Source organism: Ruditapes philippinarum, unplaced genomic scaffold (genome assembly GCF_026571515.1).
Source record: "Ruditapes philippinarum isolate M1 unplaced genomic scaffold, ASM2657151v2 ctg16713_1_1_1_1, whole genome shotgun sequence".
Lineage (NCBI taxonomy): Eukaryota > Metazoa > Mollusca > Bivalvia > Venerida > Veneridae > Ruditapes > Ruditapes philippinarum.
Window position 1 is genome coordinate 1 of NW_026867321.1, and position 16,641 is coordinate 16,641.

The 16,641-nt window shown below is 31.8% G+C and overlaps 1 protein-coding gene across 1 annotated transcript; it reads right to left on the minus strand.

Moving 5' to 3' along the window:
* Positions 1 to 138: 138 nt before the first annotated feature.
* LOC132735707 (26S proteasome regulatory subunit 4-like) lies at positions 139 to 8,599 on the minus strand. Its single transcript, XM_060722687.1, has 8 exons — positions 8,539 to 8,599; positions 4,428 to 4,481; positions 3,991 to 4,087; positions 3,395 to 3,519; positions 2,954 to 3,139; positions 2,555 to 2,683; positions 2,038 to 2,134; positions 139 to 353 (listed from the first exon to the last, which is right to left on the minus strand). The coding sequence occupies exons 1-8, from the start codon at positions 8,539 to 8,541 to the stop codon at positions 154 to 156; spliced, it is 891 nt and encodes a 296-aa protein (XP_060578670.1). The 5' UTR covers positions 8,542 to 8,599; the 3' UTR covers positions 139 to 153.
* Positions 8,600 to 16,641: the final 8,042 nt, after the last annotated feature.

Below are 16,641 nucleotides of genomic sequence, written 5' to 3' on the forward strand. Positions count from 1 at the left end.
CAAAGATGGTCTTAATTACAACCATTGACAGTGGTATTATAAAATTGTTGACTTGTAAAACTACTGATCCTGACACATTATTATGGTGAAAATTAAAAAACCAGTTAAGCCAGTGCTAGTGCACATGAGAGATTTTACAACTTTCAATATCTTTCATAAACAGACTAAGTCTGCAATTTTCTGTTTAAAACTCTTGAAGGATTTCAATAAGAGAAGACAATGTAAAGGGCAATGACCTAAAATACAAGTAACATCATCACTTACCAAATATTTTTGTATAAGCTCTGAGCCAACTACTCTAAGGAAAGTTGCAGATGTTTGATTAGCAACAGCCTTTGCAAGTAATGTTTTACCTAAAAATATAACCTCAAAATTTAGATTTGGTACATTATTGTCAAAACCAAAGTCAGTATCTAATACAATTTAAGACATTCACTTTATGGAAATGTTATACAAGTCTTAAGTTAAGGCATACAATCTTTTTTATCATCAATTTCATTTTAAGCATAACTTAAAGCAAGTTATATCAATTAATCAGTATCAGTTGAGATAATAAACCCTGCTTAAACTAGAACTGCCACTGTCATGGCATAAATACCCCCCCTCCACTTTGTCAGAATCAACAGTGGCCATTTAGAACCACACTGCCAAATTTAAGGTTACTAAGCCAGTGCATTGCTAAGATATGTATTCTCCATGCTTCAAATGTGAAAATTTTAAAATCAAGTTTTTTTTAGTCAAGGCCCCTGTGACCTTGACCTTTGACCCAGTGACCTCAAAATCAATAGGGGTCATTTACTAATCATGACTAACCTCCATGCCAAATATGAAGACTGTGGGTCAAAGGAATCTCAAGTTATTGGGCAGACAATCTTTTTTTAAGTCAAGGCCCCTGTGACCTTGAACTTTGACCCAGTGACCTCAAAATCAATAGGGGTCATCTACTAATCATGACTAACCTCCATGCCAAATATGAAGACTGTGGGTCAAAGGAATCTCAAGTTATTGGACGGACAAGCTTATTTTACGTCAAGGCCCCTGTGACCTTGACCTTTGACCTAAAAATCAATAGGAGTCATCTACTAAGTATGACTAACCTCCATGCCAAATATGAAGACTGTGGGTCAAAGGAATCTCAAGTTATTGGGCGGACAAGCTTTTTTAAGTCAAGGCCCCTGTGACCTTGAACTTTGACCCAGTGACCTCAAAATCAATAGGGGTCATCTACTAATCATGACTAACCTCCATGCCAAATATGAAGACTGTGGGTCAAAGGAATCTCAAGTTATTGGGCGGACAAGCTTTTTTAGTCAAGGTCCCTGTGACCTTGACCCAGTGACCTCAAAATCAATAGGAGTCATCTACTAATCATGACTAACCTCCATGCTAAATATGAAGACTGTGGGTCAAAGGAATCTCAAGTTATTGGGCGGACAAGCTTTTTAAAGTCAAGGCCCCTGTGACCTTGACCTTTGACCCAGTGACCTCAAAATCAATAGGGGTTCGTCATCTACTAATCATGACTAACCTCAATGCCAAATATGAAGACTGTGGGTCAAAGGAATCTCAAGTTATTGGACAGAATAGGTTTTTTAGTCAAGGCCCCTGTGACCTTGACCCAGTGACCTTAAAATCAATAGGGGTCATCTACTAATCATGACTAACTTCCATGCAAAATATGAAGACTGTGGGCCAAAGGAATCTCAAGTTATTGGGCGGACAAGCTTTTTAAAGTCAAGGCTCCTGTGACCTTGACCTTTGACCCCAAAATCAATAGGGGTCATCTACTAATCATGACTAACCTCCATGCCAAATATGAAGACTGTGGGCCAAAGGAATCTCATGTTATTGGGCGGACAAGGAAAAACCGACGGACAGACAGGGAGACGTCCGGACGGACAAGCTGATTCCAGTATACCCCCTTACAACTTTGTTGTGCTGGGGTATAAAAATAAAAGACTGTACATTATTGAAACTAATCACAGAAAATCAAGGTGAGTCTGGTTTTTTGCTGTTAATACACATCAAGAAATTTACCTGTTCCAGGTGCTCCATATAAAATAACACCCTTTGGAGGTTTGATACCCATTTCTTCATAATATTCTGGATGAGTTAATGGCAATTCTACAGATTCCTGCAAAAAGAAAAACATTAGCCAAGACTTAAACTCAACCAAGCAAATTTATGTGAGACTATTTTTCTCTAAAGTTTAGATAAAGCAAATTTGAAGTTGTTTTGTGTTGGATTTTATGACACAATGACTCTAGGTCATATTGCAACTTTCCAAACATCTGGCCTTGAAGATTAAGGTTATTTATGAGAGGTGAAGTTCAGTCTGATCAACTTGAAGGTCTTGTCCAAAGGGTTTTTGTGTCTAAGTATGAAGGCAATCCATTGAGAAAATTAATTATGACAAACATAGTTTTCAGACTGCAATGTCAACAAGACTGTAGCAATAGCTCTTTTTTCTTCTTCGAAATTGTCAAGCTAAACATGTGTTGAGATATTTTTAGCATCATAAAATCACAAAGTTATACAAATCATTAAATTGTACCTTAATTTCTTGAATCTGCGTATCAAGACCACCTATATCAGCATATGTTTCTTGTGGAGCCTTTTCTAATTTCATCACAGTTACCATGGGATCTGTATCATCTCCTAGCACTCCAACAACTGCATGCACCTGTTCAAACATTATGTAAATCAAGTATATTTTGAGCCATCTTTGATCCCCTCAAGAACAACTTTTTCACATTTTAATCAAAATTGAATTTATATACAGCTAAATTGTCTCATTAATAAATTCAACTAGTAAAAAATTCTAGATGATCATTATAGAACTTTTTTTTCTTAGGAACAAAATATCTAGAAAGAAAATCTTAGTCAGAATTCTTAAAATTTTGATAAAAGGTCATGCCTTTTTTTTTATTAATTAAATAATTTAGTATATTACCTTATGGTTGAGAAGTACAGAGCAGCCTGGCTCTAGTTGATCTTTATCAACAAAGGACAATATGGAGACGTAATGTTCACTGCCAACAGATGTAGATACAATAGCATGGTTATCATCAATTATTTCCTCCAGTGTACCTACAGACATTGGGGAGCCTCTTAACTCATCAACTTTACTTCTCTCTTCCTGTAAAATATATCACCACATCAACAAAATTATGTATGAACAACAGATTTTTACATTATCATTTTTGTATCAGGGGGAGTCCAATAACAAACAAGGCAAATCATATGAATTCTTCTATCTCAGCACTTATTGAAAATGTGGACACCTACTGATTCCACTGATTTGAATTTCTTATATCAGACATTATAAAAATTGTAGCGTACATACAAAATAACTTGCTTGTCAACAAATTAGATTTTTAAACAACAATATTACCTCATGTTTTTCTTCTTGTGGCTTTAGTCTTTCCTGGTTTCGGATAAATTCTTCCTCCATTAGTAGATAGTCTTTGATCCTCTCTAGCTTCAGTAGTTTTAACCTACATCTTGTATATGGTGTGACTGAAAACAAGAAAATAGGTCAAACCTGAATAATTCATTATGGTTCACATGCTAAGCTGCAAATAAATAAATAAAATTATGACTGTTCTGTTAGCATGCCATTGCATTTAGATTTAGTTTTTATAAAATAAATGCTAAAATCATAATGAGATTATCAGAGGTTGAAACATAAATCTAGGTCCATATACTTTTAAAGGAAGTCTTTAAAAATATTTTTTTAGGAAAAACTTTACAGTAAAAGACATGTAACTCTCCAGCTATTTAAAACACTTGAGAAAATCTTATTTTAAACTAATATCCTTTAATATATTTCTGACAAAATGCATGTATCCACCCACAGAAAGTTAAGAACAAACTTTTGGTGAATTATGTTATTTTTTACACGTTTATATAACTTATAACTCAATCTTGGATATTTAATAAAAACTATATTTCAACAACTGAACAAGTCACATTTTATCTAAATAGTACCCATTGGGAGTTTGCTTGCAGCATCTGGTCCTTTAATCTTTTTCTTTTTCTTCCCAACTCTTGTTGGAATTGGTGGTTCATACTTCTTTTTCTTTTCCTAAAAAATAAAGAAATAAAAAAGTTTTTATTTTCAAAATTTTCTAATTCTAGGTAATGTTATACTCAAGCACCTCACTAGATTAATAAACTGCGGCTCTATAATGATTTCACAAACACTCAATATCAAAGAATACTTAAATGGAATGTTTAGAAAAACAAGCAATTATCAACTGTTCAACATATTGCAAAAAAAAAAACATGCATAAAATAAAGGAAATTGGAAAGCATATTAAGTAGGATAAGTAGTCTAGAAATTAGTATTCACTCTAATAATGGCTCTGAAAAGAATGTTCTATCATTGTTGACTTTGATTGTTGAGGTCATACAAGCAATCTTACTTTATCATCTTTCTTCTCTCCACCACCACCACTTCCACCAGATTGTTGTTGTCCCTGAAAAAAAATGCAACAGCATTATTAAACTAATTACATAGCATAAAGATTAAAGTATGTAAACCAAAATTTATTGTTTTTTCCCTGCTTGTTGCAATGCTTGAATTTTAATTTTTCCCTCTCACTTTCATTGCAAAAATATGTACTCTTAAATGCTAAAACAAATTATTAAATAAATATATATAACTTTTTTTTCCTTTCTGTCAAAGTCTACATTGTACTGAAAAATTCAGCTGTGCAGTAGTCTGCTGCCTTTTTATTTTGTGTGGAGACATTCCTTATTGGTTCTGTGAAGACTCCTGACCAATACACAAGCACTTTGTTGCATTAAATTGATTAATAGCTCATAAGGGTGTAATGGTTTACTGGTATACCGATATATTGCAATATGAAAAAATAAATTTCGTACCGCGGTACCATTTTTATAAAACCGGTTTATATAAAAAAAATCATAATTTTCAATTAATTGCCTTCTCTTTTTTTACAAATTTCACATTAAATCTTTAATTGGCGATTTTTTTTGGCGCCAACATAAGGTAAAAGTATCCAACAACTAGTGCACTTATAAATCAATAAGCGGCCGCATATTTACATAAGCGGCCCAGATGTGAAAGTTCACACGCGACTAGTTTTGTTTATCAAATTGTGTGACACTTTATTTTCTATTTATTCCTTACATTTTTATTAAGTTTCTACTAAGAATATATACATATAATAATAATAATATATAATGTTACTCCATCTTGACATCACAATATGTATTGCAATACACTTCAGCAAAATGGCAATATATTGCAATACGGTTTTTGCCGTATTGTTACACCCCTAATAGCTCAGGGGTTGTTTTTTTTCCAAGAAATTGGGAATGGGTCCATTTATCGAATTTAGCACTGGCCCGGTGGCCCATGGCCAGTGAAAATTAGTTCAGGCCAATGTAAATTTTAGGAAAATTTAGTTAAATGTTCAGTAGAATTAATTCAAAACTGGAATTCGGGCCAGTAAATTCAAAATCTTAAATTCAATGAATGACTTTGGGTCCTGTATTCATAAATTGGGAATTTTTTAGTCATGCATCAAGAAAAGTGCTAAATTAGAAAATTTCCTATTGTGAAATAAGGCAAATTAGGAATATACTGAAAGTCAAGATTCATAATTACAGTATTTTCAAGTAATGCCAATCATTCTGCTTTCTTTGTTTACATATAACAGTGGTTTTTCCTTGCTTAATTGCTTAGTTGATTTTGGGATAAAGTATCGCTAGTATTGCTAATTTGATTTTTGGGAAACTGCATCATACTCTCAGTAGTTTGTTATGTGCTGTCATGCATACTTTGAAGTTAAAAATCTTTGACCTCATTCAATTAAAAATGTAATTAGTTGAATTTGTACTGCTTTACACAGAATATTGATTATTAAATTCATCGATGAAATTCAATGCAGACATATAGGAAAAGTTAGGTAATACAGAGTCCCATGCTACCACTTTAGCCATCTCAAGAATATCAATGTGGTTATTTTGGGGAAATAAAAACAACAACAATATTTCTATTTTATAAGGCCTACTGGTCGGAGACCAGCAACCAGACACTTTTGGAACATTTTTCCGTACAGATTTCATAATTTTTAACCTAGAGACCAAAAAATTTGACACAGTTCAGCTAGGTTCTTCTCCTAACTAACAAACTAGTTTGTTTATTTCTGATTGTATTGACACTTATATCTGAGGCTCGACAAGGAGGGTATCAAAATTACCTAAATTGTCTACACTACAGTACCATGTGTCCGGACAGATATGTACATGATGTGATTTAATTCAGATAAAAGCTTGGGTGTTTTGATTTTTGATTTGTAACATGATATACAAAATGTCAGCAACAAATGCTGAAGTTTTGGATATTCTATTATTCACTCTGCAAATGATTATAGCAGGTATACTCTAACTCTGTATTATCGGCGCAACTCTATTACCGACGTACTCTCAGTATTTTGTCAGGTGCGGTCATGCATACATTGAAATTAAAATTCTTTGACCTCATTCAATAAAAAAAGTAATGATTAGTTGAATTTGTACTGCTTTACACACAGAATATTGATTATTAAAGTCATCAATGAAATTCAATGCAAACATATAGGAAAAATTAAGTACGCCGATAATACGGAGTCCCATGCTATATTAAGTCAGGCATTGCTTTCTTGACCCCCAAATTTCAACGTCAACATTCTTGAAATAGACATTAAAATATTACCATTTACGAAGGTTGAAATAAATTTATTTACTTAATTTTAAAAGAAACATGAACTTATTGTTAATAAAAAAGTGACTGACAACCACTGAACAAAGAAAATGTACTAAATTAAGCATTTTCGGGGCCGTCAGGGTTTGGTGGTTGTCCGGTTTTTGTGGTCCCCAACCAGTACAATTATAATAGCGAGCTTGACAAGCTGGCCCGAAGGGCCTGCTCGCAAAGCAAGCTTTACGGTAACGCGAGTACCTGCTAAGTGATGGTTTTGAAAACTTTCGTCCAAAGTACCGAATTGGACACATCGCAACCTTTCGAATTTAAAGATAACGATAAAAACTGAGGAATTCTGACTGAAAACAGAAGTGTAGATTGGTCACCCGCGCACGTCTATGGGAACCATAATTGAACAGGGAACCAGAATAACGGAAGCTGTGTATAAAAAATGAAAATTGAAGGTGCCATTTTGTTTGAAAAATCTGATAAATAAAAACAATTTTTTGTCGAATTTTGTTGTGAAAACTATCTAGAATGAAAGAAAATGGTCTAACTAAGAAAATGAATCCGAACACCAATATCTTTTATTCAGTCGTTAACGCTGTACAGACATTTAAAGTATTGTTTACGTGACGTCACAATGTAGCGCCAATCAGCACGTGCAAAACAATCAAGTACGCTATTTTAATGTCGCAAACGGTTTAAGTTTTACATTTATTTCAGTTTTAATACGGGGAAGTCAAAGACCAGGCCCGCGAAGCGGGTCCGGGCTTTGGCTTGCCCGGCTATAGACTACACGTGTATATTTAAAAGAAAATGAAATAAAAAACAATTAAAAAATATATAGAATTCTATACCTATCAATGAAATTTTCAGTGTCAGTTCTAGTCGGGCGCCGCCATTTACAATGTAATGCAATGATAATAGGCGGGGTATTCCGATAACGGAACAAATCTCAACTTTTCGGATAAATGATAATGGTCGAGTGTTCCGAGTGAAAACGATAGCGGTGCATATAATACCGAATGACACCTTTAAAACGGAAAGAATGAAAGGAATTTTTAACCACTTCCCCGTTCATAGGCTTTGCCTAATTTCATATTAATCTTTATTTAGCATGAAAAATTATAGAGTGAAATAAAATAAAAAACAAAGTAACAAACAAAGTTTTATCAACGTTTTCAAAACTCGTTATTCATTTAACGACAGGGGCGGAGCCATATTTAACATAGTGCGTATGACGTCACACGCACTAGTCACTGCATTTGAAATAAAAATGAGCTATTATTTCATACTATTTCACGTTAAAAGTACATCGAGCTTGCTTTGAGGCTTTGCCTTTTTCATATTATATACAGTATCAAAAAAATGGGGGTTGAAGTGTAATATAAACAGTATCAAAAAATGGGGGTTGAAGTGTCTCAAATTTCACAAGCGTCTGCAAACCGTCTGCAAAAGTGTCTGAGGGGTGAACTCTCTGTAAATCGTTTCAAAGTAGTTGTATATCGATAAAATCTTTCAAACACATTCTGCCTTAGTGTGTTTTTTCAGGTCTAACTTAGGTACAGAATTATTGCCATGAAGTAGTTTGCGTCTTTACATACCCCACCCACCAGGATTAGCAGTGATTCAGCAGTTTGACAGCATTCGGCTTAAAAAATTAATGTAATTATACTATGGAAAAAAACTAAAGACGAAACCAGTTTTGACACTCATTTTTTACATTTTAGACAAGTTAACAAAAATAATTGCTAGAGGCTTTATTAAACTGTCTGTAACAAAAACATTTGACCAAAATATTATTTTTTGATTTTCCTCACCATTTTTTTCAGTTGATGATGCGCATGCGTGTTTTACATTATATCAACAACTCGTGACATTTGACAGGGTATAATTCTACTAAATTAAAATCAAGGAGATTATCATGTTTCGCGATACTATAAATTATGGGATAGTTCTAGGTTGAGAAAAAAACTACAAGACTTACTATAGAAATTTGAATAGTAATTCAGTACTTAGCGAAAATGTTTTAGGAGAAACATTGATATACAAAGCGAGGGGTATAGATGGGAAAAGAGTCAACTCGGCCCTATACCAACCCGGCACGGGTCAACTCGGCCCACTTTACAAAAAATATATAGGTCTATAACGTATTTACTTTGCTTTGCATGTTGTTAAGGTAAATGAATGATAAAAAATATCTTATTATTATTATATAATTATACATTGTACCTCTGCTGAAATAAAGTATATTTAGAAAAAAAAGTATTTATTTGTCTTGCAGCTTCGATAAAATTAATATAGACACAGGCACGATTATCGAATCTGGGAAGAAAAAATATGAACAGATTGATAAAATAACTTCATATTTTTTCTTCCCAGGTCCGATACATGTGCCTGTGAATATAGTTATAATAAAAATGTGTTCCCTTAGATGCATTTTGTTTGTAAAGTAATTTTCAAAAAATTATGAAACAAAAACGTGTTTACTTAATAGCATAAGCTTCTAATGAATTGCAGGTGGTCACTAATCAAATTTGAATGAATGAGTCAATCATAATTATCACCTAATTAAACGGTATCTTTAACATACACATTGATTGATAATAATAGCCCGTGACAATAGGAGTCCTTTGATGTCCTTTACCCATTTTTAAAAGTGGGCCCAGTTGACCCGTGCCGAGTTGGAATAGGGCCGAGCTGACTCGGGGGCCGAGTATGTTTTAGGGCCGAGCTGACCTGGATTCTTATTTTCGCTTTACACGCGTACCGCGGCAATTTGAGCTATTTTCGTGAGAGTATTTTCGGCTCAAACTTTACTTATTAAAATATTTTTTTTTGTTCTGAAATTTTAATTTGCTGCAAAATCATTCAATGAATGCATAAGTATATTACTTACATAATTATTCAAACAGATAAATGCACTATTTCAAAAATAAATCTTATTTTCTTAGCCGCGATCTTATTTTCGCGAAAATAGCTTATTTTCGGTATCCATCTATACGAATCCAGGTCAGCTCGGCCCTAAAACATACTCGGCCCCTGAGTCAGCTCGGCCCTATTCCAACTCGGCACGGGTCAACTGTCATTAATATAAGTTTTTTTTTCATATTCTTAAGAAAGAATTCAATGTTAGCATTTGAAGTGCCAGAATAACTAGATTCTTTCTTGCTCGACACGGATGCATTTGCCTGCCTCTGTTGCTCAAAAACAGAAATATCTAAATTATTCATTTCTAAAATCGGATCGTTCAAAAGTTCAGAATTTGCGTCCCTTATTACCTCGCCAACACTAGTTGTCATTGATGCTAGAAGCACTATCATAACATACCTACTTGAACGTTGAGTAGGGAATTTCGTGGGTTTACTCTTTCGATCTTTGCCACTGTTTCCACTACTGCTTTCGTTTACCCATAGGATACCGTTTATCGTTCACATATGCACGGGGAATAATAAATGCTTTTACTAAAAATCTTTAGTTGTGTACCACTTATGAGTACGAATACACGATAAGGCGGACAAAAATGTTGTTTGTTGACGAAGAAGGCTGTTGTGTCCAACAACGAAAATTAAGAAGGTACTGAGCCATGTCAAATACATCAATATACATTAATTATTAAAAAAAGTAATAATAATAATAATATTTTCTATAAGTCCAGATAGAAATAGAATGAGATAGAAAAGAAAGAAAAAAAGATAGAAAGAAAGAAGGAAGGAAAAAAAAGCCAGAAAAAATGATCTGTGATTTAATCCTTTATAATAGTTTAACCAAAATGAATACTATTAATAATAAATTAATAATTATTATTGTGTGTGTGTGTGTGTGTGTGTGTGTGTGTGTGTGTGTGTGTGCGTGTGTGCAAAACCTGGAGTTTTCTTTTACCATAGTTAAAATCTAACGGTACCTTTTAAATGTTAGGGATATACTCTGATTAAATGATGATAATGTTTGAGAGTTGTGAACGTCACTTTGAAGACTGTTTCAAAAGGCTCGAGTTGTGGACGACAAGAAGGGATTATAACATATATAGCATGGTACGAGCCCTGGGAGCTCTGTAACAGGTTTGATATAGTAAGTTGTATGATGTCTAATCGATATTGTACAATCCAATAGGAAAAAACTTTATTGTTGTTTCGTTGATTTTAAACAGGCCTTTGATTCCGTGTGGAGGGTTGGATTATGGCAAAAATTGAGACAAAATAATATAAATGGAAAATGTTTTAATGTCATTCAAAGTCTTTAAATAATAAACATTTAAATCGCGAGTGGTTAACTTCCTGAAGGATGTACGAAAGTGGCCTTTTCAGCGACTGTCTGTTGGGGTAACGGTCAAGGGGACAAACATGTCTCCTTTTTTATTTCTTCCAAGTTTTCTTTGAATGACCTTGAAAGCCTATCTTAAATAGTAGTTGGATGTAAATGGAGTTTCTAGAGAGTTTTTGTTGAAAGGGGTGCGGTTTATTTGAAACTTTTTAATTTTACTTTCGCTGACAGTACACCGTCAATTATCAGTGATAATGAAGAAGAATCTTCAAATTGCTGTTTAAAATAAATTCAAAAGAATACCTGCGATCCAATGGAAATTAAACATTAAAATGTAAACAAAGACAAAAATTATGAATTTTCAGTAAGAAGGCCGTCCTCAAAGTTGTAAAGTGTTTACAATAGGAGAAAACGTTTCTTGAAGTTTGTAAATGAATATAAATATTTAGGTATATACTTTAATAAAAGTGGGCTCTTTTTTATAAAATCTAAAATTGCAATTGCAGAAGCAAGCAAATAAAAGCTATGTTTTGCATTGGTTAAAGGAAAATTAAAAAAATTGTTAGCTTTATACCGTTTGAATTTACCCAAATTGAACTATTTGAAAAGACGAATCTAAACCACCTTTTAATTATATGGAAGTGAATATTTTGGGGATTTGGCGATGTTTCTGTTTTGGATAAAAAGTTCAATCTGAAGTTTTACAAATATATTTTTAATTTTAAAAAAGTCTACACCGTCTTATATGTGTGGTACGGAGACGACAGGCCATTTTTTTTCCTTTAAAAAATTCATCATTAAAAATAGGGTTGTATCAATACTGGACCAAGAACTTATTGATAATATAAATAGTAAATGAAACAGCGAAACTATCATCAAGTTGTATTATTGTTTAAGGGAACTACAAAATAATATTATTTAGTTAAGTCACTCTGGATAGAAAATGTTAAACAATATTTATGTGAGACAGGTTTTTTCTGGAATATGGTATGCTCAATGTTTTAGCAGTAGTAAACTGGGCTTATTAAAGCAAACTTCAAAAGTTAAATAGATATCTATATTTCAAAGCTGGAGAGCTGAAATTAACAATACATCAGACTCAAATTTGTATAAAATATATAAAAAGAAAACTTTTGTTAGAAGCGGGGCTTACAATAGACACATTACTTTGGTATTTTGGCTAGGAAATTTTTTTATGTTTTTAAAACAAGGAAACCATCGACTTCCTAATGAAACGGGGAAACGTTTTTGGCCAAAACATACCCATAAACGATCGTAAATGCAATCTTTGTAGAGATAATCGGGAGATGAAGTTTCATTACATTTTTTAAATGTCCAATATTTGGAAAACGGAAAGAAAGAAAAATATATAGATAATTTTAACGCGACAAACGACCAAAGTATGTTTTAAATTCATAGAAACTATTAAACTGTATGAAATAATTGAAGAAATTAGAATATTTTAAGTATCTGTTGTATATAAAATTAATGCAATATTTTGTTTTTTCTTGATTATTCTCTATGTTACATATATGGTCTATGTTATGTACCACTGTAGATTAAGGTATTGGTAGACTGAAAATAGTCAAACATACTAATTATACGCATTGTTTTATGTATTAGATATTAAATGATTTCTGTTTAAAAAAAAAACAAGTAATATTCTGTAATTTTTATTCACATAGTTCACAATAGGATAATTTATGAAAGGTTCACTAAAACTTATATGTCACATTTGTAAAGACATTAAAATACTACATTTTTTAGCCAAAATTTAGAATATTTTACTATTCTTCTGAAAATGACATTAAAACTGACAAAAAATGCTCTTATGCTGCAAATATATTGCATTATTTTCATTTTCTTGTGTATCATGAAAGAGTTAAAGTTTTATATCTGTTAAATATACAAATTAAGAATTATATATTGACTAAAGCATATAAATATATTTATCTATTTGGCATTTGAATTATTTAAAAGAAAAATTGTTTCTTTGTTATACGTACTTAATAAGTCTCTCACTATCTTTCTTAAAAAGGTTGAAATTATGCAACATGTAATCAATCACCTTTGTTGAAATTTGAAAAAAGTATAATATCGTTAAGATATTTGAAATACTATGTCATCTTCGGCTATATGTATAATATATATAATTTCACACTTTTAACATTAAGTGTTAAATTACAATCTTTAATATGCTATAAGTACGTTTCGCAACATTTTATTTTTCTTCTACAGCAAATCTAAGATTCAAATATGAAACCTTTCTGTTTCAATTACAAACAATTTGAATACTGAAGATGAATGTTAAATTGTTAGAAACTATTTATAAAACCTGGATATCCTTTCGTGTTTGTTTTTTTCGATAGGCCTTTCGTTTCGTTTTGTTTCAGGTTATTAATGAAAGGTGTAAACAATTCTATTTGATCCATTAGTCATACTAAATATTTTTACTAATAAATATTATATTTTTTTTCTCACCAAATTGTAACATATATTACTAAATTATCCCCTATAAATGTAATATAGCCGTTTTCCATTATGTATTTGTATATGTTTATGTATGTATACTGCTGATGTTTCCCGCTATTGTGGGACTTGTGCATTTTGTAAATAAATTGAAAATTGAAAAATTGATTCTTCGTTGGTGGAAACTGGGAGTTTTCAGAAAGATAAAAAGTGGACGAATAAAAGACATATATTTTTTCCAGTGAGAGACAATCAAGGACAATTTTTTACCTTATGCATTTCAATAATACGTTTGTAGGCTTTCTCAATTATATAGTTTATGTGAATATTTCATCTGCGGTCAGAAGAGAAGAATACACCGAGGTGTTTATGATGTGTAACTTCTTGAATAATCTCCCCATTCATCTCTATGGTTGGATGGACTTGGGTGCCAGTTTTGCGAGTCAAGATAAGAGATTCTGTTTTTTTCCGGATTGAACTTAAACAACCAGAATTTGGCGCAGTTGGAGATAGCAGAGAAATCAGAGTTAAGAGGGTATGATCACCTATACTTAGATATAGACTACTGCCGTCAGCAAATAGACAAATATTGGCTTGTGTTATATATAACAATATCAATAACATCAATGACAATAACAACGTCATTGAACAAAAGAGGTCCCCAGATGGGTCATTGAGATACTATATATAATGCCTCAATAGTATTCCATTTAGAATGTGCACCATGGCAAACAACACATTGCATGCGGTCGTAGAGATAGGATGAGAACCATGAAAGCAGGTTTTCATTAAAAATGTCACAAATTTTAAATTTTAAGTTCTTTTTTTACATACCCCGATTAATTTTTTGTAAAATTTAAAATCATTTTTATGTTTTCTTTCCTCTTTGTTACTTTCCCAAAAATAAAAAAACCTAATTTTTTCAAAATTTTTTGTTTAAAAGATTTTAAAAAAACCCTTAAAAGCAAAAAAGAAAAAACCCCAAAAAATTTTTTTTAACCGGGGCGAAGGTATTCGCCCCCCTTTTTAAAAACCCTAACATAATCTTTTTCAAGCCCTTTTAAAAGGGAGCCTTTAAACCCTAAACCATTTCTGGCCGGGCTTGCCGGCCGAAGGCCCCGACTTTCGGGAAAAAGCTCGAGTTCCTTAAGGGTTTTTGAAATTTAATGATCGCTTTTGTAATTGTTTAAAAAAAATGTGGGGGTCCCTAAATTATTGTTTCAAAAAATTTTTTGGAAAATTTTAAAAATGAAACATTGCCCTTTTTAGAATTAAAAAAGGTTTTTTTTCCCTTTTATAAACAGTTAAAAATTCTAAAAATCCCCCTTTTTCCCTGATTAATAAACTTTTTTACCGACTTGGGGATGTGTTTAAAAAGGGAAACCCTTTAAAAAAGTGACATTAATAAATACATTAGGAAAAAAACTAAAATTTCTTTATTTTTAAATTACTTTTTATGAAAAATTGGGAAAATTTTCCCTGTTTTGGGGTACCCGTGAAGTGTTTTATACCCATGAAGCTCTGTTTTGGGGCGGCCTTCCAAACCCAATTTCCCTCGTTCCCCGGTTTTTGAAAAAACTTACAAGGGAAAAAGCAAAAGTTTTTCCTTTTTAAAAAAAATTAAAGATGATTTGAAACCCTTTAAAAAAAATTTAGAATTTTACCCTTTTAAAAAAGGCTGGGCTTTAAACAAATAAACCCCTTTTTACGCCTCCCAATTTTTTTTGGGTTTAAAAAACCCCAAAAAATGAAATTAATAATAACCCCTTGCCCAAAAAACTGCCAAACAAACACCCCCCCTGTACCAAAGCGGATCTTACTTCCCCCTTACGGGAAAATTTGGTTGAAACATTTTCAAATTTGGGATGCCGTCCATAAAAAAAGGATTTTAAAAACGAATTTAGCCTGTCCCATTTTGTTTCCAATTTTTCAACTTTTTTTTTTTGAAATTTTTTTTCTGTTTTTATGTTAAAAGGGTTTTGGGGAGAGGTTGGGGTTATGAACCAACAATATTTAAATTTTTTTATTTTCGGAAAGCGGAAATCCATTTGTGGTTCGAAAAACCTTTGAAACTTCTTTATAGTTTTCCCAGCTTAAAAAGGGATTTTCTAAACTAAATGTTTTTAGGCCAGGTTTATCAATACATTCTTTTGCAATGAAAAAGGTAGGTCCTATAATGTGAGATCTGTTTGTTAGATATAATAACTTTAGTTTTACCTTTATATTTAGATATTTTCCAATGAATAAAATATTTAAATAAAACATTAAGACTCTCAATAAAAAACGATATTTACGTTTCTCAAATTATATAATAATACTATTCACCAGATGTGGTCTAAGGGAACTACCGGGTTTTTATATATCATTTCAATGAAAGTTTTACCATCAATATTTTTTTTAATTGGTCCCTCCCTGAGTTTTATATATTTTTTTTAAATGGTGGTCGATTTTTGTGATTATTTGATTGTTTTTCATCATGGATAAATAATAAACTTAAGTTTTTCGTCTGTGGGTAAATTACAAATTTCATAATTTTGGTTAATAGTGAAATACTAATTGTTTTCTGTTTAAATAATAATATAAATAGTTTTTAATAATAATGAATAATATCTTTATTTTAAGTAGGTAAGCCAATTAAGAAGATACAACTGCAATACCAATATAAAACCTTATTTCCAATGTGGTCTTCTAAATAAAAAACAAAAAACCAACCACAGAATAATGCATACTATATAGTTTAAAAATATTTAAACTATTCATGTATAATATGTGTTTAAATTTTTAGAAAAAATAACAGATTATTCCTATACTTTTGAACCCGGAAAACTTTAAACAGTTTTTGTTTTTAAAAAATCAATATACAAAAATTTGCCCTTTATTTTATTCGTTTTCGTTCGTTTCCCCTTCGTTGTTTTCAATTTATTTCCCTTTCATTCATTCATCTGAAAAACCAATAATAAAGTTTTGTATTTTTTCTTTAAAACTTTAAAAATTATCAAAAATTTCGGAAAAAATTTAAAAATTTTTCTGTTTCCCAAAAAGTGCCCAAAGCCCCCTGATAAAAAAATTGGTGTCTTTAATATTTTGGTTTTTGGGTCTTTTTCCATATTCACCATCTTTTTGTTTGCTAGATCTTAAAATTTTAAAAATTTTTTTTTTTTCAATTTTTGCCAAAAGTTATTTTTAAAAAT